The 21,130-nt window shown below is 36.9% G+C and overlaps 2 protein-coding genes, 1 long non-coding RNA gene and 1 pseudogene across 3 annotated transcripts; 3 read left to right on the top strand and 1 right to left on the bottom strand.

Annotated features, from left to right (window-relative positions):
• Positions 1-6,586: 6,586 nt before the first annotated feature.
• Positions 6,587-7,297, top strand: LOC133745765 (uncharacterized). The gene is made up of 3 exons (XM_062173917.1): positions 6,587-6,785; positions 6,889-7,116; positions 7,187-7,297. The coding sequence occupies exons 1-3, from the start codon at positions 6,588-6,590 to the stop codon at positions 7,295-7,297; spliced, it is 537 nt and encodes a 178-aa protein (XP_062029901.1). The 5' UTR covers position 6,587.
• A 1,221-nt stretch (positions 7,298-8,518) lies between these two features.
• Positions 8,519-10,985, bottom strand: LOC133745675 (uncharacterized). Its single transcript, XM_062173822.1, has 3 exons — positions 10,792-10,985; positions 10,026-10,581; positions 8,519-9,100 (listed from the first exon to the last, which is right to left on the bottom strand). Exons 1-3 carry the CDS (start codon positions 10,968-10,970, stop codon positions 8,519-8,521), a joined length of 1,317 nt encoding a protein of 438 aa, XP_062029806.1. The 5' UTR covers positions 10,971-10,985.
• A 4,300-nt stretch (positions 10,986-15,285) lies between these two features.
• Positions 15,286-18,023, top strand: LOC133727295 (DNA-directed RNA polymerases II, IV and V subunit 3-like; annotated as a pseudogene).
• A 416-nt stretch (positions 18,024-18,439) lies between these two features.
• Positions 18,440-18,928, top strand: LOC133726506 (uncharacterized). Its single transcript, XR_009854836.1, has 2 exons — positions 18,440-18,755; positions 18,860-18,928. It is a non-coding gene; the product is annotated as an uncharacterized LOC133726506 (long non-coding RNA).
• Positions 18,929-21,130: the final 2,202 nt, after the last annotated feature.

The following is a 21,130-nucleotide window of genomic DNA, read 5'->3' as shown; positions in this document are numbered from 1 at the left end:
CGGTGTATTATGTACATCTGTACCTCTGCGAACCACTGTTCCAGAATCTGGCAAGATCCAACTATATATTCTTCCCAATCTCACATGAATCAGGATTTCATCATACACTGCTCATTTTTGACAAGGAATTAAATGAATGGTACCACTGTGATTCAAAAAGACCGAAAAAACCATCAACTGGAAAATCCTTTCAAAATGTCCAAAAAATGGTATGGAACACTTTCGTCATACTAATTTCATATATTTAATTTAAGCAGAAAGCATATTATTGATTATGTTGCGATGTTGGAAATGCAGGTTGACATGGTCGAACTTTGGATGACAGCAGTAAAACAACAAGCAGATGACATGCTGGAACAGGGATGCAGAATGAAATTTGATGAAAAGAACAGTTCAGAAGAAGAACTGAAAATGATAGAAGTTCCATTGACTGAAACCGAGAGAGAAAGCATAAAGTGGATCAAGGATAACTATAAACAAAAAATGGCAGTGACAGAACTCAAAGACAACCCTCAGCAAGGAAAAGATTCGTAAGTACACAGCTCTTTAAAAATGTCAATATAATCATTATAAAGTTCAAATTCATTTACTTCAATTTTTATATGATGAACAGATTGGATTGCGGACTTTTTGTAATGTACACAATGGAGATAATTTCGAAAAAAGGGAAAGTTCCAAAGAAGCTCGCAAAGGATGATATTTTGAATTTTAGAGCTCATGTTGTAAAGTCATTTGCAGAAAGTAGGCACAGCTGGAACTCAAAACATAATGAAGTGTAGAAATTTGTTTAGGCAATAGGATAGGTTATATAGTTTTTTCGAATTGATTCATCATATATATCCATTCATTTGTTCAATCGGAATTTCCATTTTTTAATATTTTCTTGCAGATATTGCTTCAGTATATAAAAGTTTGTTTGATATGATCTTCTGAAAAGTTTGTTTGATATTGCTTCAGTATGTAAAAGTTTGTTTGATATGATCTTCTGAAACTGAATGTCACTGGATATGGCAACCTGAATGTCATAGACCAAGTCACTGGTCAAGTAACTGTAAAAAAAATTCATGTCCTTATGAACCCTATAAAGTAACTGGCCAAGTCACTGGCAAAGTAACTGTAAAAAAATTCATGTCCTTATGAACCCTATAAAGTAACTGGCCAAGTCACTGGCAAAGTAACTGACAAAGTCACTCACTAGCAAAAGACAAGACATTACCAAACTGATCTTTTTATTTTTAAATGCAGCGTGCCGCTGCACCGTAACTGCAGCGTTCCGCTGCACGACAACAAACAAAGTTTAAGTTTCAATTAAAAATCTGTAAAAGGTAATGTCATGAGCCAAAACATAAAGCAAGTAACTGTAAAAAAAATTCATGTCCTTATGAACCCTATAAAGTAACTGGCAAAGTAACTGTAAAAAAAATTCATGTCCTTATGAACCCTATAAAGTAACTGGCCAAGTCACTGGTCAAGTAACTGTAAAAAAAATTCATGTCCTTATGAACCCTATAAAGTAACTGGCCAAGTCACTGGCAAAGTAACTGTAAAAAAATTCATGTCCTTATGAACCCTATAAAGTAACTGACCAAGTCACTGGCAAAGTAACTGACAAAGTCACTCACTAGCAAAAGACAAGACATGTTTGGTAATCTTTTTATTTTTAAATGCAGCGTGCCGCTGCACCGCAACTGCAGCGTTCCGCTGCACGACAACAAACAAAGTTTAAGTTTCAATTAAAAATCTGTAAAAGGTAATGTCATGAGCCAAAACATAAAGCAAGTAACTGTAAAAAAAATTCATGTCCTTATGAACCCTATAAAGTAACTGGCCAAGTCAATGGCAAAGTAACTGTAAAAAAATTCATGTCCTTATGAACCCTATAAAGTAACTGGCCAAGTCACTGGCAAAGTAACTGACAAAGTCACTCACTAGCAAAAGACAAGACATGTTTGGTAATCTTTTTATTTTTAAATGCAGCGTGCCGCTGCACCGCAACTGCAGCGTTCCGCTGCATGACAACAAACAAAGTTTAAGTTTCAATTAAAAATCTGTAAAAGGTAATGTCATGAGCCAAAACATAAAGCAAGTAACTGTAAAAAAAATTCATGTCCTTATGAACCCTATAAAGTAACTGGCCAAGTCACTGGACAAGTAACTTTTAAAACTAATGCAGCATGCCAATAAATAGAACAAGTAAATGTAAAAATTGAAGTCACTGCTTATGTCACTTTCTATGTTTGAAATTACCTATCTAACCATTCAACTACAAGTAAACTGCCAGTGGCAGTTATCTAACCCGAGGGCGACTATTTCTCTTGGTTCATTTTACAATATCTTTTCACAATTTCAAAACTCAGAGAAACTTTATACGATTTTTGCCCTAAACTCAGAGAAACTGCTCAAAAATTTTCTCTCCGGCTAAAACAGAGGACAACGACTGATTTCCTCCACCGTGAACGGTGGGTAAGCAAGAGTGATTCACCGACTAAGCCCCAAGTTTTACGGTTCTTCAAATTTACCGAAAACATTTGAAAATCTGTGCTCGTCAGACAGCCGCCGGTAACTTCCTCCTCCTTTCATATAATTTCGATTTGAATAGCTTGCGTTTTGTTTGAATTAGAAAAGATATTTCAATTACATGTGGAGTCTCATCAGAGAATGAATTTGCATGCGACATTTGTTTGACTTACATGTGGAATCTGATGAGAAAATGGTGAGACTTGTTTAAATTACATGCGGAATCTAATGAGAAAATGATGATTTCTGTTTGAATTACATGTGGAATTTGATGAGAAAATGAATTTCCATGTTAGTTTTGTTTGAATTACATGTGGAATTTGATGAGAAAATGAATTTCCATGTTAGTTTTGTTTGAATTACATGTGGGATGATGCGAGAAAATTTCAGCCTTTTGTCATTGTTCAATGTCTTTGTCACTGCCCATGTCGCTGCACTGGTCACTGGCTATGATCATGTAACTGGTCATGTAACTGGGCATGTAACTGTTTATGTCACTATCATAAACATGTGCATAAATATGTCACTGGTTATGTAACTATTAAAATAACTATTGAATTCTAATTTTCATAACTGTTTACAGGATTTTTTTTTAAAAGTTCGAGAAATGGACCAACTAAAAAGAAAACAAAGTGAGGAATCCGGAGAAGAACAATCTAAAGAACAAAGTCCAGAAGAAACAATTGGGGAAAAGTTGAAAGAGATAAAATGGAAGAAAATGGAAGAGAGAAAAAAGCGAAAGAAGAAAACTGAAGATGAAGAAGAATCAAGTGAAGTTGAGGAAGGAACAACTGGAGATGAAGAAGAATCTGATGAAGAACAAGTCCGGGGTAAGAAGACGAAGAAGGAAAAAAAGAAGAAAACTGGAAAGCAGAAAAGAAGAAAACTGGAAGGAACTGAAGATGAAGAAGAATCTAATGAAGAACAAGTCCGCAGTAAGAAGAAGAATAAGATTAAAAAGGAGAAAACTAAAAAGGAGAAAAGAAGAAACAGGGAAGAAAATGAAGATGAAGAAGAAGTTCGTGCCAAGAAGAAGAAGAAAATGGATAAAAGCAAGACAAAAAAAGAGAGTACAAAGAAGAAGGAAGAAACTGATGAGGAAGAAGATACAAAGGATGATAAAGAGGAAAAAGTCCCAGGGAAAAGAAAAAGATATGTAAAAGAGGGTTATGTGCAGTATCGCTGCACAATGCTTGCTTTTCTGAAAACAATTGCAGAAAACAAAAATAACTTGACTGAAGGGACTTTAGAGCTGCTGCAGAAAACACCCTTTGCAACGCTGATAGATGCATTCCATGGAGGTTCAATTAAAGAAAAGGATGCAAAGAAATCGGATGATTTAATCACACTTCTGCTACAAGCATACAACAGCGACACAGACCTTTTTGTGTTTGGGAACAGGAAATTCAGAATGTCAACAAGTGATATATCTATGATTTTAGGAGTGCCGGGATCCGGGTTATCAGTACCAAAGACCAAAGAAGGGGCATACAGATCTGAGTTCGTGACTAAATACTTTGACAAAAAGCAGAGGATCAACAAGGCGGCTGCAGAGGAAGCTTTGAAGAAGGCATTGGCAGAAACTCCAGAAACAGGGGATGAAAAAACGAAACGGGACAGAAATGTTGCCGTATTAGTACTCTTGAACCTTTTCATCAAACTCCTGTTCCCAAACTCTGGAGGAACAATATCTTGGGACTATATAAGAGTCTGTGAAGAGGTGGAAAGTCTGGGAAAATATAGCTGGGCAAAGGAAGTTGGCGACTTCCTTAAAAAATCAATTAAACGAAAGGCAAAAGAATCCCAAAACATGGCAGGTTGCGTGATATTGGTGATGGTAAATTCCCGTACCTTGTTAAAAATTTGTTTATGCATCATTTTGCTGTCCCATAATTAACTACGTATGCTGTTGTAAGTACAAAAACTAGATCAGTGTCATGTCATTGGTCAGGTCACTGGACAGGTAACTGGCCAGGTCACTGTTAATGTTACTGTCAAGTTTATGTCACTGACAATGTCACTGTTTATGTATTTGCATATGTCATTGGTTATGTTTGTGATATTCATATGGCTAAGCAGCTGTTTGAAAAATAACTAACTAGTTTTCTATTTTTATTTTTTATTTTCCAAACAGTATTGGTTTTGCCACAAGACGGGAGTAGTGCCGCCAATCTCTGGAAGAGAAACCGAAAAACACGGAATAAGAAAGTGGCAATTAAAGACCCTGATAGAAAAAAAAGGGGATTTCAACACCATGGGGAAGTTGAAGGTATGTTAATTTGATGTAGATAAACTAGGTCACTGGTCTTGTCACTGGTCCTGTTAATGTCGTAGGGTTCCAACTGGTCAAGTCACTGAGCAAGTCATTGACTATGTCACTGCTGATGTTATTGTTATATTTTCATGTCACAGTGCATGTATCTTTCCATGTCTATGATTGTGTTGTTGTTTTATTTCTGTCACTGCTTATGTCACTGACAACTTTTGTAATTTTGTTTCAGAAAATCTTTGATAAAGTTAAAGAAGATGCAGAGGAAGAAGATTCTGAGTCTAATACAGACACAGAAAGTAAAGAAAAAAAGAATGATGGGCAAGAAGATAATGTTGAAAATAGAACCAGTGGAAACATTAACAATGAGAAGATGGAGAGAGATATAGGGAAGACCAATGAAGAGAAGAACGAATTACAGAGAAAGCTGGAGGGAAAGGAAGAAGAGCTAAGTGCTTTTAAAAAAGAAGTTGAGGAGAAAGAAAAGGAAATTGGCAGAATAAACGAAGAGAATGAGGATGTGTTATTGGAAAATGAGGTGCTGAAAATTGAGAAAGCCTCACTGATTAAAAGAGTGAAGGAATTGGAGGGCATAGTGATGGCACTAACTGAGAAGTATGAGTCGCCAATAGCACGGCCAGGTGATGACAACAAGTCAACTCCTCCTCCCCCACCACCTAGTTTCCCTCCACCAAAATCAAAGGCCCCTCAGGACAAGCCAACTGACACCAAGCACTCCAAAAACACAAAATCTCAAGGTGGAATTCAGGGAACTCAATCACAACCTGCCTACTCCACAGCAAGCGCATCTCAGATGACATCTGCGGAACCTCACTCTACCGACCAAGGACATAAGTCACCACTTCAATGCCTTGCCCAAGTAGCTGCACAAGTTCATTCACCAACCTCTCCTGAGGTTAAATTGAGAATGACGGAAGATGCTTGCACACCAAATACTGCTTGGGTTAATGCATTGTTTGTGTTTCCACCTCCGGGCGTGTTTCAAACTCCTCCTCCAAGAAAAGTCAGTTTGGAAGATATGCAAGCAGAGCCAAACAAGTATCAGATCATTATATCACCAGAGGTTCAGCCTGTTTTTGACGTCGAACCAGTCAATTACATTTCTCCTACACAACAGATGACAAGAGCTGAGTTCATCAAGCCAATTTTAGAGGAGATATCAGGGCAGGACTCAGAATCTATTGGCCTCTATTGTTATGTGGTTAGGACGAAGAGAAAGGAGAGAGTACAAAAAACACATCATATTTTCTGGTGGGACGAGGTGAAAGAGCAAAGGCAGAGGGCGAAAATGACAAGATTCACAGCACTAGAAAAGAAAAAAGGACAGACAGCTGAACAGCAGCCACAGGAGGAAGTGATACATGATTTGACGATTAATGTGGATGACGAGGAACAAACAGAAAAAAACAAAATTGAAGTGATAGATTGGCAAAACCGACAACTGTACAAACTACTTGACAGCCCAACTAAAAGCAAATTAGAGAAGTACTGGAACAAGGCAGAACAAAGGTAATGTTTCATGTTACAGCTCACAAGATAGTGACTTAACTTGCCATGTAGCTGTCCTAGTCACTGGCCAAGTCACTGTCCAGATCATGGCAATTGCCATGTAGCTGGCCTAGTCACTGTCTAGATCATTTTCAAATGCCATGTAGCTGGCCTAGTCATTGGTCAAGTCACTGTCCAGATCATGGCAATTGCCATGTAGCTGGCCAAGTCACTGTCCAGATCATTGGCAAGTGAAAAGTAACTGGCTAAGTCACAGGACTAACAACGTTCTATGTTATGCAGCGTATTATTCTGGGAGGGAAAAGAGGCTGGAAGCGAAATCACAAGGGCAGATGTCAAAATGTTCATAAGCAATCAATCAATAGCAAACAACTGGATTGATTGCTATGGGGAAATGTTGAAGGATGAACTGCAAAACGAAAGTTCACAAAGTTTGGGAAGATCTGCTTTTATGCATACCATGTGTTGGGTAAGTATGACGAGCACTTTCTATAAACATTGAATCCTTATCTCTCATTCTTTGTTTATTTATAACTCGTTCTATGTATTTCTTTCTTTCTTTTTTTAAATAGTATTCGACAATACATTTAACTGTGAGAAACCTCCATCAATACTTGTGTGAGCCGCTGTTCCAAAACATGGGAAAATGCAGCATGCTTTTCTTCCCAATTACCCATAATGAAGAATTTCACCACACGCTCTTGGTCTTTGACAAGGACATACCGCAATGGCTGCATTTTGATTCAATGAAACCAAGAAGAGCAGGAACAGGGGAGTGCTTTAAAAGTATAAAAAAATTGGTAAGAAACTTCTTACTGACCATGTAACTGACCATGTAACTATCACTTACTAATCTGTTAAAAAATACAGGTTGAAATGGTCGAGCTGTGGATGAGAGCAGTGAAAGATCAAGCAGACGATATGCTGCAGCAAGGCTGCCGAATGAAATTTGACAAGAGTCAAGCACTCACACAAAATTAAAGATGGTTGAAAGTATTTTGAGCGATGACGAGATAAGAACAATAAGGTGGATAAAGGAAAATTATGACGGTGGAAGGATTCCTTTGAACCATGCCAGAATCTGCCCCCAACAAGACGAAGGATCGTAAGTCTATATTCAAAAATTTAAAATGATAACTTTACTGTTACTAAGTTGGTCAAAATCATTAACTTGAAATTTTTAATTGACAACAGATTAGATTGCGGACCTTTTGTAATGTATTACATGGACAGAATGGCAAAAGAGGAGAAGATACCAAACAAAGTCACCAAAGCTCAGATGATGAAGTTCAAAGCTCAAATATTCAAAAAATTTGCAGAACATAAGCAGAGCTGGAACTCAGCAAATTAAGAATTTTAGAAATTTGTTTGTTTAGTTCAGAATTTCAGAAATTTGTTGTTTAGTTCAGACTATGACTTGTATGGATCTTTTTATTCAAGATTAATGCATCTTCTGAATTCATAGGGCAAGTCACTGACTATGTAAATATGAAGGCCGCATATAATTGAAAGTGTCATTGTTAAATTCACTACTGCCCATTATGTAACTGCTTAAGTCACTGGCCAAGTAAAAAGAAAACTGAATGTCATTGGCCAAGTCACTAGGCAAGTTACTGTAAAACTCAAGTAACTGACCAAGTCACTGATAATGTAGCTGACCATGTAACTGACCATGTAACTTACAATGTATGTAACTGACCATGTAACTGAACATGTAACTAAGCATGTAGCTGAATATGTAACTGGACAAAAAACATTAAAACTATAAGTCAATAGAGAAGTCACAGCCAAAATGATATTTCTATTTCAGTTTGCAGCGTGCCGCTGCACCGCAAAGGCAGCGTTCCGCTGCCAATTACCAAATCTATATGCAGTGATCCAACTACAAGTCATTAAACAAGTCACTGCCAAGATAACTAAAAACTAATGTCACAGGACAAGTCAATGTAAACTAATGCCAAAATGGTTATGTCACTGTACATGTAACTATTAAAAACCTGTAGACACAAAGAATACTGATGGATTTATAAAAGAAGAAAGCAGATACACTGTCTCATAGTAAAAAAAAAAATTCCAATGAGTAAGCACCTTACAAGCACTTCTTATCATTTATTGAAAAAAATGAAAAATCAAAACAAAATTTCAAACTGTATTGGAGTCACTTGCTATGTCACTGTTAAAGGCATGTAGGCAGAATTGAACCTATATTGGAGCTGTACAACTCTTTCTGTTGTGACCATCACATTTTCCACACCTACCACACTTGATCACCCTGGTTTTCTCGCTCCTTTTTCTGAACCTCTTCTTTCTAGGCCTTCCCGGTGGTCTTCTAGTCAAAGGCGGCTGCAATATCACCGCATCTCTACCAAAATCATGCACTTGCTTCGAAATAGAGGGAAGAGGATTAATTGGGAAAGAATAAGTTTCTCGATATTTCTCCACCTTGTACAGCTCATTGACATACAAATACGGGGAAGAACCATGTTGTTGGATCACTACAAGGGCATGGGAACATGGGAAGCCATACAGCTGCCATTCTCCACACGAACAAAAGCGAGTTTCCAAATTTACCATGCTATTGTACTTCTGGCAGTGAACTTCATACACATAGGTATCAGACCTGCTCACTCTCCAATGCCTTCCGACTTCCAAATTCTCCTTCAGCTTCTTTTCAATCACCGGGCACAACTCAGAGAACCATTCCTCAGCATCCTGCTTCCGAGCAGCAATTGAAGCCATGGACTTCACTCTAATGCCATCATTAATATCAAGAATAGGAAGACTCTTCAAAGGCAACACCCAATTATTGAAAGACTCAGCCAAGTTATTTATCATTTCACCAAATCTTTCGCCGTTAAAGTAAGCCATACACCAGTTCTCCTTGGGAAGATCCTCCAGAAATTGAGCAACTATGTTGCCGCCTTCACTCCTCAAGATTTCCATGTTGAACTCATACATCTCCGGTGTTCGAGAATAAGCACAACACATAAACAAGTAAGGAATCCGATCCTTGAGGTAAGAACCAGCTGGAAATTTGTCAGAAAGGTTAGCCATCAGGTGTCTAAAACAAAACCCATGTGGATTATTGGGAAACACTCTAGGGAAAGCACTAACAAGCCCAACATGACGATCAGAAATAAACGTCACCCTCCTCATAGGGTGTTTTGCAAACTCTTCAGCCAAAACCTCAAGAAAAAATCTCCAATTACTCTCATTTTCAGAATCCACAATAGCATAAGCAACTGGATACAAGCCTGAACAGAAAAACAAAATAATGTCACTGTCATGTAACTGTTAATGTCACTGACCATGTCCCTGACATAACTGCAAATTACTTGACAGTGACATGGCCAGCGACATGTCATTCAAATCACATAACATTTAGGTCATTGGACATGTAACTGTCAATGAACATGTAACTGACCATGTCATTAACTATGTAACTAACCATGTCACTTACATTACAAAAAAAAAACAGAACATGGCAGGAAATAGAAAACAAGAAAAATAAAAAACTACAAATAATGAAGGAGATTCAACCTTGATTGGCATCCTTTGCCGATGCAGCAATAATCTGCCCCTTGTACTTGTTGGTAATGAATGTAGCATCAATGAAAAGAATAGGTCTACAAGATTGAAAACCCTTCATCCATGCACCATAGGTCACAAATATACGCTGAAACCTGTGTGTTTCTCGATGAAACTCAACCACTATCCTAGAGTCGGAGTTTGACTTCATAACAGACTCACTGAACCAAAGTAGCTGAGCATAAGACTCAGCTTCATCACCATGTAGGGCTGTTTTTGCCAACTCCGTACCATACCAAACTGTACGATAAGCAACATCCAAACCATAATCACTCTTGATCTCATCAGCTATATCAATTGGCTTTTTGTTTGGATTGGCACGAATCTTATCAAGCACAATAGACTTGACAACCTTGGATCCCATCATCTTACTCTTCTGCAAACGAATCACACCATGACAAGTGTGAACATTAACCAACCTTTTAATCATAAAGAAACCATTAGCCCTGCATAAATGAGCCTTCACAAGCCAATTGCAGCCTTGAGAATGTTTCTTAGAACACTGAGCAATAACACGAACCTTGTCATTTCTAACAAACTCATATGAAAAGCCAATTTCTATGGCATACTTACGCAGCTTATCCCTAAACTCAACAACCCCACCCTCAAACTTTTGGCCTTCAGAATGAATATAACTCTCCCAACCTTTCGTCATATAACTCTTCGGTGCCTCTGCCCTATAACACCCCAAATAATCATTCTCATCAAGCATGGTACTAGAATCCTTACACACTGTATTACTCACCACACTTTCACTAATAGAAGGCAAATCAGTAACAAACACTTCAACAAAATCAGAATTGTAACGAACCAAATTCCTAAAAATCATTCTCATATCAACTTCACTCTCTAGAAAACATGAAGTAGAATCCGGAGGAATAATGTACCTCAACATGAAATTGCCTTGAATCAAATCCGGAAAACGAGAGCGTATGGAATTGCATAGGTCAACAAACGACCAATTATGCAACAATGGAACTGTTGCTGCTTCACCAGAATAAATAAACTTGACAACATAGCTTGTATCCATAACAACTGCACAAGAATAAAACAAATCACTATCCATGTCACTACTAAGGAAATCAACAGAATCAACACAAACAAGTCACTGCCAAAGTAACTGTTCAAGCCTGAACAGAAGAACAATATTATAAATATAACTGACCATGTCACTACTAAGGAATCAACAGAATTATCACTGTCAAAGTCACTATTAATGCCTGAACAGAAAAACAACATCATACTCGCAAAATAAATGATAATTCCTGAACAAAACAGCAGTATTAAAAATGTAACTGGCCATGTCACTGATAAAAAAATCACAGTATAGAACAAATATAGTACCGCAATAGCACAAAACATAATCAACAATTCAACATAGCACTGAGTCGACGAAGGAGAAGAACACAGTAATCCAAAACGAACAATTCAACAATTTAACACAAACAACAAAAATACACTGCAAAATCCAAAAACGAACAAATTCACAGAGAGAAGGCTTACCGATCAAATCAGAGAAAACCAGAGAGAGGAAAAAATAGAGAGACTGTAACTAAGCACTGAGTCGACGAAGAAGAAAAACACAATAACGTGATCAAGACGAACACCGACGAAGCCAGAGATCCAGAAAAAGAGAAAAGAGCTGAGGAAGCTCCAAAACCACTTTCAGATCGTCGCAGAATCACAAAGAGAAATCGGAAGCTTCCGACGGAGAGGGCGGCGAAGAAAGAATCTCGGAAAGAGATCTCCGATCAAATCGAATCGGAAGCTTTCTGATCAAAAGAGAGAGAAAATTTGAGCTCCCAGATTTTGAATTGGAAGGTTATAAAGGTTTATTACCTTAGGGGCAGAATCGGAATGATAAAAATTAAAAACTGACCTTTTTTAACATGACCTCATTATTCATAAGGACTAAACTAATATTAATAACAATTCACAATGGACCTTTTTATCAAGTGGGAAACTAGGTGACCTTATTATCATTTCACTCTCTAAAGTAACCTTTTCCATCATTTCCCTTTAATTCTTTGACCAATATTTTTCTTCATTTAGTTAAATTTTTTCCTTTAATTTTTCTTTCCAAATGGTATTAATATATTGAATTATGTGCCAAGAAATAGGCGTTAACTTTTCTTTCCAAATATTGATTAATTTCATCCAAAAAAAAATATCATTAATAAACTGAATTTGAGAAATACTTATGTCTAAATTAAGAGGTAAGAAAAAATTCCATTAATTAACATCTACAATCTAGATATAAGGGAAAAACAACCAAAAAATAATGAATTCAGATCTAACGTTTAAACCCTACCTACATAAAGAGAAAACAATGAACAAAAGAATATATACAATCATATGAATATGTATTTTTCACATTATATTTCTAAAATTTGCAGGAACTCAACAAAGGTTAAATTCATATACATGTGTTATGCAAATCTATTAATCGAACTTACGTGCAAATCTATTGACTGAATTACATGAAATTTTTTGTACTCTTGATTGATGTTGTTTAAATCTAAGCATAAGTGTAATGAAACAAAAAAAAAAAAAATGAAAGAAAGCCAATATTTTTTTTCTTTAGAAGAAAGCCAAAATAATTTAGAATCATTAGATTTTGGAATGATAAGATGGTATTTTTCTCAAGAAATATGTAATTGACAAATAGGTGATGTGTGTGGATGACATGACATGACACCTAAGATTGAGGCCACAAATCATTTTCCTTAAGGTTTATTTAGTTTCAGTTTTGTCATCACCTTTTTTTTTTTTTGAAAAGGTTTTGTCATCACCTTTTTCTCATATTGTATGTTCAAGAATTGAGAGTGATCTAAGGCATTCCGAAATAAAATGTTGATTTCAAATTGGACATCGATTCTTGAATTTTACAATCAGTTTATCGATAACAAATTTGGATATCAATGTGTACACACACGCACACGCACATGAAGGTTCAGATCTTACAACTGGATCATAAGAAATTCATAGAAGGTAAAGTATCAATGACCATAGCTGTTTACAGGAAAAGGAAGTAGTCTACTATATATTCAAATTGGTCGATGTATAGAAAGGGAAAGAACAACCAGTAGGTATGCCAAAGATCGAGCAAGACCTAAGGCAGCTCCAGACTTATTGCACATCATTCAAACAACCTCATAGGCTTTACAACCAGAAATCTCAAGCAATTTAGGTTCCAAGTATGCCGTAGGTTACGGAGCTGATCATTAGGATTACAGAGAAGGTTCAAAGCTTCAAATCATGATCATAACGCTTATCGCTTATCCAATGCTTATGGCGCTTCATATAACGAAGAGTCAGAGACGGTTTAATGACACCCCAAGATATCCCATCTCACCAGTCCTTTCATCCTCCTAGTCCTGGATAGGGAGTCCAACATCACCAATATTCAGGTCAATATGCACAATAAGTTTCCGTGAACATGAAAGATATGCTAAATAACCTGTCACGCAAGTAAACAAAATATTGAACAATTTCAAACTTTTCAATCCCTCAGCAAATAGCGGATCGGAGTTGCACACCAATGTTGAACTCACTTTTTAAATTGTGATATGTCTATCATGTTAACTAACTGATGCAATAACAGAACACATCAATCACAAGATCAAATCATACAACACACATCAAGAACAAATAAACCAGCTGCACTACATCCACACATTCTGCAAAATAGCTTTCCTAGCTAGTAGCACTACGACTCCACCTGGATCAGTGACGCTCTGGATCCCTGCAGAAACAGCTTGGCCTAGGTTAGACATCTTGAGCAACTGGAACGAGGATGAATAGCAGAACTGGAACAAGAGCCTTTTGTATGTCAACACCAAAAGCTTCAGAATGGGGCTGAACTATATGCTATAAACCGGTGATGAATACAGGGACTTTTCTCCCTATTTATATTGGCCAATAAACCCGAGCTGGACTCATCCCATAAGGAGTCCAATACTTGCTTCATGTTTATCTTGATAGGAGACTTGTTGTTTATCACTAATACTCGATGTAATTCAGGTTAATTACTAATGAGCTTCCTACTTCTATTAAGAGGCATACTCCTCAATAGATGACCAGAATTAGAGTTATGATTATATACTTCTTGTTATTTATGTAAAGATAAATCAATTGGTTTTATTCTTAATGTAAAACAGATAATGTTAAGTCCATATTTTCTAACATATCAGTTTGAGGTTCGTTGAGGAGGGAGTTTGGAATAATCAATTTGAACAATTTGCAAAGTTATTTACAAATTAATCTACCTAAACTTGAATACAACTAATTAAGCTCGATCAAAATCAAACCAAACCAACACTACAACAAAAACTGCATCAGACAACACACTTCAGACAACTGCATAATTTTTAACTGTCGTCTGATACTTTGGGACGACAGCAAAAATTATTATGTCGTCTGAATTTTCGAATCAGACAACAGTTGTTACATTGCTGTTGTACAATTATAAATCAGACAATGATTGTTTTTCTGATGTTGTCTGAATCAATCAATTCAGACAACAATTATATTATTTATGTTGTTCAAGGTTGATTAACACAATAGTTGAGAAAATATGTTGTCTGGTTGTTTTTAATCACACAATAGTTATTACTTCTCTATTGTGCAACTATTATTCAGACAATGGTGGCATTTTGATGTTGTCTGAGTAATTTAATTCAGACAATAGTTTTTCTATGTCTGTTGTGTGATTATTATTCAGATAATGTTAGTATTTGATGTTGTTTGACTGTATCTTCAGACAATAGTTTTTTTGTGTCTGTTGTGTGATTATTATTCATATAATGTTAGCATTTGATGTTGTCTAACTATATATTCAGGGAAAATTCTACAATGTGTTAACGTATGACATGCATACAATTGCCTTAAAAGTGGTAAAATGAGTCATCAAAATAGTAATATTAGTCCTCAAAGTAGTAATATGAGTCCTTAAAGTGGTAAATTTTCTTAGTTACCACATGAGTCCTCAAAATAGTAATATTAGTCCTCAAAGTGGTAACATGAGTCCTTAAAGTGGTAAATTTTCTTAGTTTACCATATGAGTCCTGAAAATAGTAATATTAGTCCTCAAAGTGATAACATGAGTCCTTAGAGGGGTAAAAATAGTTGATGTATGAGAAATGTTAACATACCATAGCTTTACCCTATATTCAGACTATAGTTTTTCTATGTCTGTTGTGCAACTCCCCTTCAGACCATGACTTTGTGTGTTTTTGTTGTCTAAGTTGCTGCAGCCCTAATTGAATTCCCACACCTAGCCAAAATTCAATTTTCGACTCCCTCCATTTCGATGAATTGCACGGCGTCGTTTTAACACATATACGCGAAATGCAAGATACCCAAACGCCAAAGCCCTCTTTTCTTTATTTCAACCTTTTCACCAAAAGCCCTCTCTCACAGTCATAGAGTCTCAGAGTGAGAGAGAGAAGATGGAGGGGAAATCGTACCAGAGGTTCCCTCGGGTGAAAATCCGTGAAATCAGGCACGATTACCTCTAAGTTCAAGCTCTGCGACACCGACGGGAGCATGGCCCGACCGTTTCCATCGACCTCGTCAAGATCGAAATCAACTCCTCCGTCCTCAAAGACGAGTTCGTCGCCCACCGCCTCGGCCTCATCCCCTTGACCAGCGATCGCGCCATGAGCATGGGCTTCTCACGTGACTGCGACGCCTGTGATGATGACGGCCAGTGCAAGTACTGCTCCCTCGAGTTTCACCTCCGCGCTCGCTGCCACTTCGACCAAACCCTAGATGTCACCAACAAGGAACTCCTCAGCTCCGACCACACCGTCGTCCCATCAATTTCTCAACACCTCCGGTTACGAAGCTTCCGAATAGAGGTATCCCCTCTCTCTCTTTCTCTAAGCTCAAACTTTTAGGGTTTCCTTTGTTTGGGTTTAAATTTGCTTCCATTTACTTTGATTTCAGTTGCATGTGTAAACTTTTGTATTGAATTTTGAGTCCATGTGATTAATGTATGTTGAAATTGGGACTTTTGTGTGTCGTAGAGGGATTATCATATTGAAGTTGGAAAGGGGGCAAGAGCTGAGGCTAAGGGCTATTGCTAGAAAAGGGATTGCCAAAGAATTGAGAACCAAGAATTCTACACTCCAAATTAAAAATGGCCTGTTCACTTTATGATGAACCAAGAATTCTACACTTCCGATTTGTTTTAACAACATGGCATTTTACAGTTGATTATGCTCATTGCAGGTGTAATGAACATGACTATGTATAGTCTGATAATTGAGAGGCTTAGACCCCTTGTGGGTTTGAAAGGCTGGGATTTTTGTGTTCTCTGGAAGTTGAGTGAAGACCAAAGATTAGTGGGAACTATATAATTAACTTTTACTACAATTATTAATCTCTCCATCTTCTCTTTCTGCATGTGACATTTTAGATGGTTGGTTTTAGATTCATTGATGGATTGGTTGCTGTTGTTATGGGATTGATGAGGACACCCATAATGGTGGACAAGAACTTCTGTTTCCAGTTTATCAAGTCTTTCAGTGCAGGGATGCAATGCAGCTCTCAAGAACTAATTCTTTTGATATCGATCCTTGGTCATCTTCCTTCCTCAATGCCCTTAGACTCTGGGTACATATTTAATGCAGCACTATATCCATTCACTTTTTGTTTTTCCTCATTCCATCATTTTATGATTGGCATACATGCATTAAGAATTAACAGAATTAAGTAGTGGTTTAATCTCATTAACCAAGATTGCTCGTGATTACAAAAACAGGATTTATGCAAAAACATTAATGTCAAACTAGTCCTGTTGGTTGAACTGTTCCTCTAGTAACAGAGATTCAAGTGCTATGCTGGTGAGTATATCATTTTCTCATTAACCTCAAATCTATTTTAGGTTCATTAATATAGCTATAGTAGTGTTTAATATCATTAAGTTTCCTACTTATACAATGCAGGAAAGAGATGGGACCTGAGTTTTGGTTCCAACTGCAGGAGGGTTTATGATTGAGCTGTTTGTCTCCAAAGATGTATGATATTATTCTTCTTCAATTCACTTATAAGCCTTCCCTAGTTTCTTATGTGTCAGAATGATATGAGACAAAATGTGATAAAATTATATGTACTAATTATCAAATTCACACCTTGTATGTATTTATGTAACTATTTTCTTTCCAGGTCTCCGAGGACCAGCATGTCATTGATTTCATCACAGCACAATGCAACATTTAGTGCGAGCAAGACACCCTGATCAGTGCAAGCAACACATGTAGTACAAACACCCCTGTACTTTCCCCATCAATGGCATCATTGGATTCTCATGATGCGAATTTGCCATACGATATCACAGTAGGTCGAATCCGCCTATGCTCTTCTGAGTCCTCTTTTCCATAGAACTTCCTGCAACATGTCAGTAATTACAACTCTGAGAATAGAATGAAGAATAGTACTGGTGCATGTCCCTAAATGTACTCTTTTTCCGAATTTACCAATGAAATTATAACATTTAGTCTCACATAAAAACATTAGTCATGATCTTTTGTATGGTTATTCTTGGTGGAGTCTTGTTTTGTACATCTGCACATTTAATATAAGATGATCTAATTAGGAGTGCTCTGAAACTTGGATTGCATGATGGATCTGCCCTACATCAGTAATTCAGCTATATGCTTATCAAATGAGTCTAAATCTCATAAGTTGGTTCAACCATTTCATTTTTATGATTATGAATTTTGTTAAGTTATCTTGTTAGAATGTTTTTGCTGTGTCATGAAGACTTTCATTTTCATGTGAATACCATATTGAATGTTCATTTTGTGTTGCAGGTAATCTAGTGAGCCTCTTGGCAAGGGTACAAAGATATGGGAGTCTCAAGTTGGAGGATCATTCACAGTGACCAGGGACTCCAGTGAGCCTCTTGGCAGGGGTACAAAAAACTGTCTTCACCTGACCTCAAGGAGACTAGCTCAAGTACTTTCAAGAGCGCAGGCTCAAGCATCAAGAAGCACTTTGAGTTGATCAGCTACTCAACTTCCAGCATTTTGTTCTGTTTTATTGTTTTCTTCAGTGCTATTGCATCGCCTTATGTACTCTTTAGTTTTATTTAATAAAGATTGTTGTTATTTCATTTAAATCATAAGAGTCACTTTCAGACCACTCTCAACTAAATAAAAACACACTACAAGAAAACATGTAATCAGCGAGGAAATTATCTGCGGCGATTGATAATTCCTCGCAGAAAGTTGGAATTTGTGAGAAATAAACGGGTGTCGCTAGTTAAAAGAAATGTGAGGAAATATCCCTCACAAATTCTCATTTTCAGCGAGGAGTTTTATGATTCCTCGGTTATGATGTGGTGGGAAAATTTTACGCCAACAATTCCTCACAATTTCAATTTCAATTCATCACAAAATTTTGGCGGATTCAGAGGGCGGCGCCACTTTGAAATTTTTTTACAAGGAAAGATGGAGATTCCTCGCTCAAAACCCCTAAAATATATATAACCTAAACAATAAAAATTAATGATAAAACACCCTACACGATTGAACTCTACACCAGTTCTCTCTCTTACTCGTCCTGTTCATCTCCCCACCATCTGAACCGCTCCACCACCAAACTTCTCCGATTGCCGGCGACCGCCAACGATTACTGGTGATCACCATCTATCGCCAGCGACCACCATCGATAATTGATGACCACTGATGCATTACCCCTCCTCAATCGATCGTCCAATTTCAATCCGTCAGGTCTCCAATCTGACAATCTGTGCTTAGGCACCGAATCAGAACCTGAAAAAGAAGAAGAAGAATCACCCAGACACTCAGATCGTTTTGAGGTTATTCACAGTCTAAGTTTTGAGGTATTTTTTCTTTTATTTGCTTTGCTGCATTTTGTGGATGGATGTGATCTTCTTCGAAACCAAGCATCAATTCGATCTGATCGAATTGAATCCTATGTTTGAAGGTGCTTCCTGAGGCCATTGGAATCGTTCAGCCAAATTAAGGATGTGAATTGACTGAGATTGAGGACCCGCACCGTAGCCTAAAATTTTCGTATTCATCGTATTTCTCCCGGGTTGGTTTCGCGATGGAGGTCCAAAAAAGATGACCCGCCTGTTTCACTTCATTAGAATTTCCTCTCTTTCCCTATATTCCATACCAACTTAGCCTCCGCCTAGAGAGAGGAAGCTTCCACCTTTCAAATCAAACTCGGAGAAATCAAGGTATATATCAGTTGCTATGGTTTAAGTTTCAATCTTTTTAGTACTGGTCCGTGAATTTTGGTGTTTGGGTATGGTCAGTTTGCTAATTTCTATCATTCTATCACTGTATCTTATGTTTATTTGAACTGGGTGAATGCATTCAAGGAGAAAAATGTCAACTCTTTGTCTCTGTTTAGTCGGAATGGTAAAATTTAGAGCTAAATGCACTTTAACTTGCTGAGACTTTGGAACATTGATTCTTAGTTTTGTTGAACTCAAAGTTGTGGGTATGTAAAGTGCAGATATATGCTTTCTGCTCTGTGTTTATTGTGTTCTGTAAGTAGTGAATTATATGAATTAGCAAAAAAATATTTTGGTTTTTTGTTAGTTGTTGTTGTTTAAAGGTCTAGGTTATAGTTCAAGAGGTTGATTCTTATTGGGTTTGAAAAAATGCCTTAAAATAACTTCATTAATTTTTTGAGTAACTAGCACTTTTATTGCAATACTCCTCTATCCTGGTGTGACCTTGATTTCATAGGCCATATTTTTCGCTATACATTCTATCTTTGTTTTCATTGTGGAGGTCCTGCAGAAAAATAGCTTGACACAGGTAATTGGTAAAGATCCCCTGAGATTATGAGTTTGCTTGGTTTGAGCATCGAAATGTCAAACTCTAAGTTCAAGAATGTAACTTTTTCTATGATTTCAGGACGACGAAATGAAGAAATCGAAGAGGACGAGACGTTTTGGATTATGAGGTTAATTGATCAGCTTGATGGGTCACCAGAGCTAGCTAGCGAGTAGTATCCCACAGGCCATTATACTCTAGTAAAATATGATCCTGCATTCATAATGCATATGCTTCAAAGTGTGTGAGATATGATACTCTAGTAAACTGGAGTTAAATCCTTTATACTCTAGCATGCTATTCTAAAAGTACATTTGCTTCAAATTTTGATTGCAGGTCAGACTCAACCACCATTCTTCAATTGCGTCACTGATTTTGTTTCAGGTTTTCTCATTTACAGGAATAAGAAACGTCTTTTAATTTCTTTGTTCCTTCTGTTTGTTCAGTTTATTTGGTTGCATTCTTTTATTTACTTTGCTATTCAATTTATGTGTTCCATATTGATTTTGAATATCCTTTTGGACTTATTTTGGCACAATTTCTCATCCATATTTTAAAAGTGAAAGTAAGTATAAAGCATTAAGTTTCACTATACACAAGCAAGTCCAGCTTTTATTTGATTGGATGGGACTTGCACGACTTTGGGTTGGTTCAATGCTAATTATTCAACATGCTTTGCAGGCAGTTAAGGTAATTAAATAAAAGTCACTTATGAAGCATTCTATTATTTAAAACTCTTATTAACTGGATGTTTTTTGAAGTGTAGGAAGGTGGTAAGCCTGTATCATTTATAGACAATTATGAAAACATGTATCAAGATGCAGATCATAAGTGGGTAAGTGAGGTTAAACGAGTGAGACATGTAAGTTTTCGATCAATATGATACATATAAATTCTATAAATATAAACTATAGAAGATTTAGAGTTCAAGTCCATGCTTAATATCCTTGCGTTTACATAGTTGTTAAGCATACTACACTAGTTGAAATTTATGTACAATGCCTTTATATCAAGATTTGTATTTTGTACAAAAGGATGTTTGATGTATATGGACATGGTATGTACAATGCATTATATCCAGTACATAGTCTGGATTTGTTAATTTGTTTGCTATATATATAATCATATCACTTCTTTTTGTTGTAGGAGAAAATGAAGTAGAGTAGGAAAGATGTCAAGGCAAAGCTCATTGAAGAGGCACCAGAAGGTACTCCTATTGAGTCAACAGAAGTGACTTTGAATGATGAGATTGTAATTATGGTTGAGAGTGTGGGAGAAAAGGTGGCAAGGTTCACGGTGCAGGTGATTTTCCTCACTTAGATATCTCGTATGCTTTTTCCATGGTAATATGCTCTATGTGGAATGAGATGAAAGGTAATCTACAAAAGCTTACATCCACTGTAAG

The sequence above is a fragment of the Rosa rugosa genome, chromosome 1 (genome assembly GCF_958449725.1).
Source record: "Rosa rugosa chromosome 1, drRosRugo1.1, whole genome shotgun sequence".
Classification (NCBI taxonomy): domain Eukaryota; kingdom Viridiplantae; phylum Streptophyta; class Magnoliopsida; order Rosales; family Rosaceae; genus Rosa; species Rosa rugosa.
The sequence above is the reverse complement of the archived record's forward strand: the minus strand, read 5'-3'. Positions and strand labels throughout refer to the sequence as shown.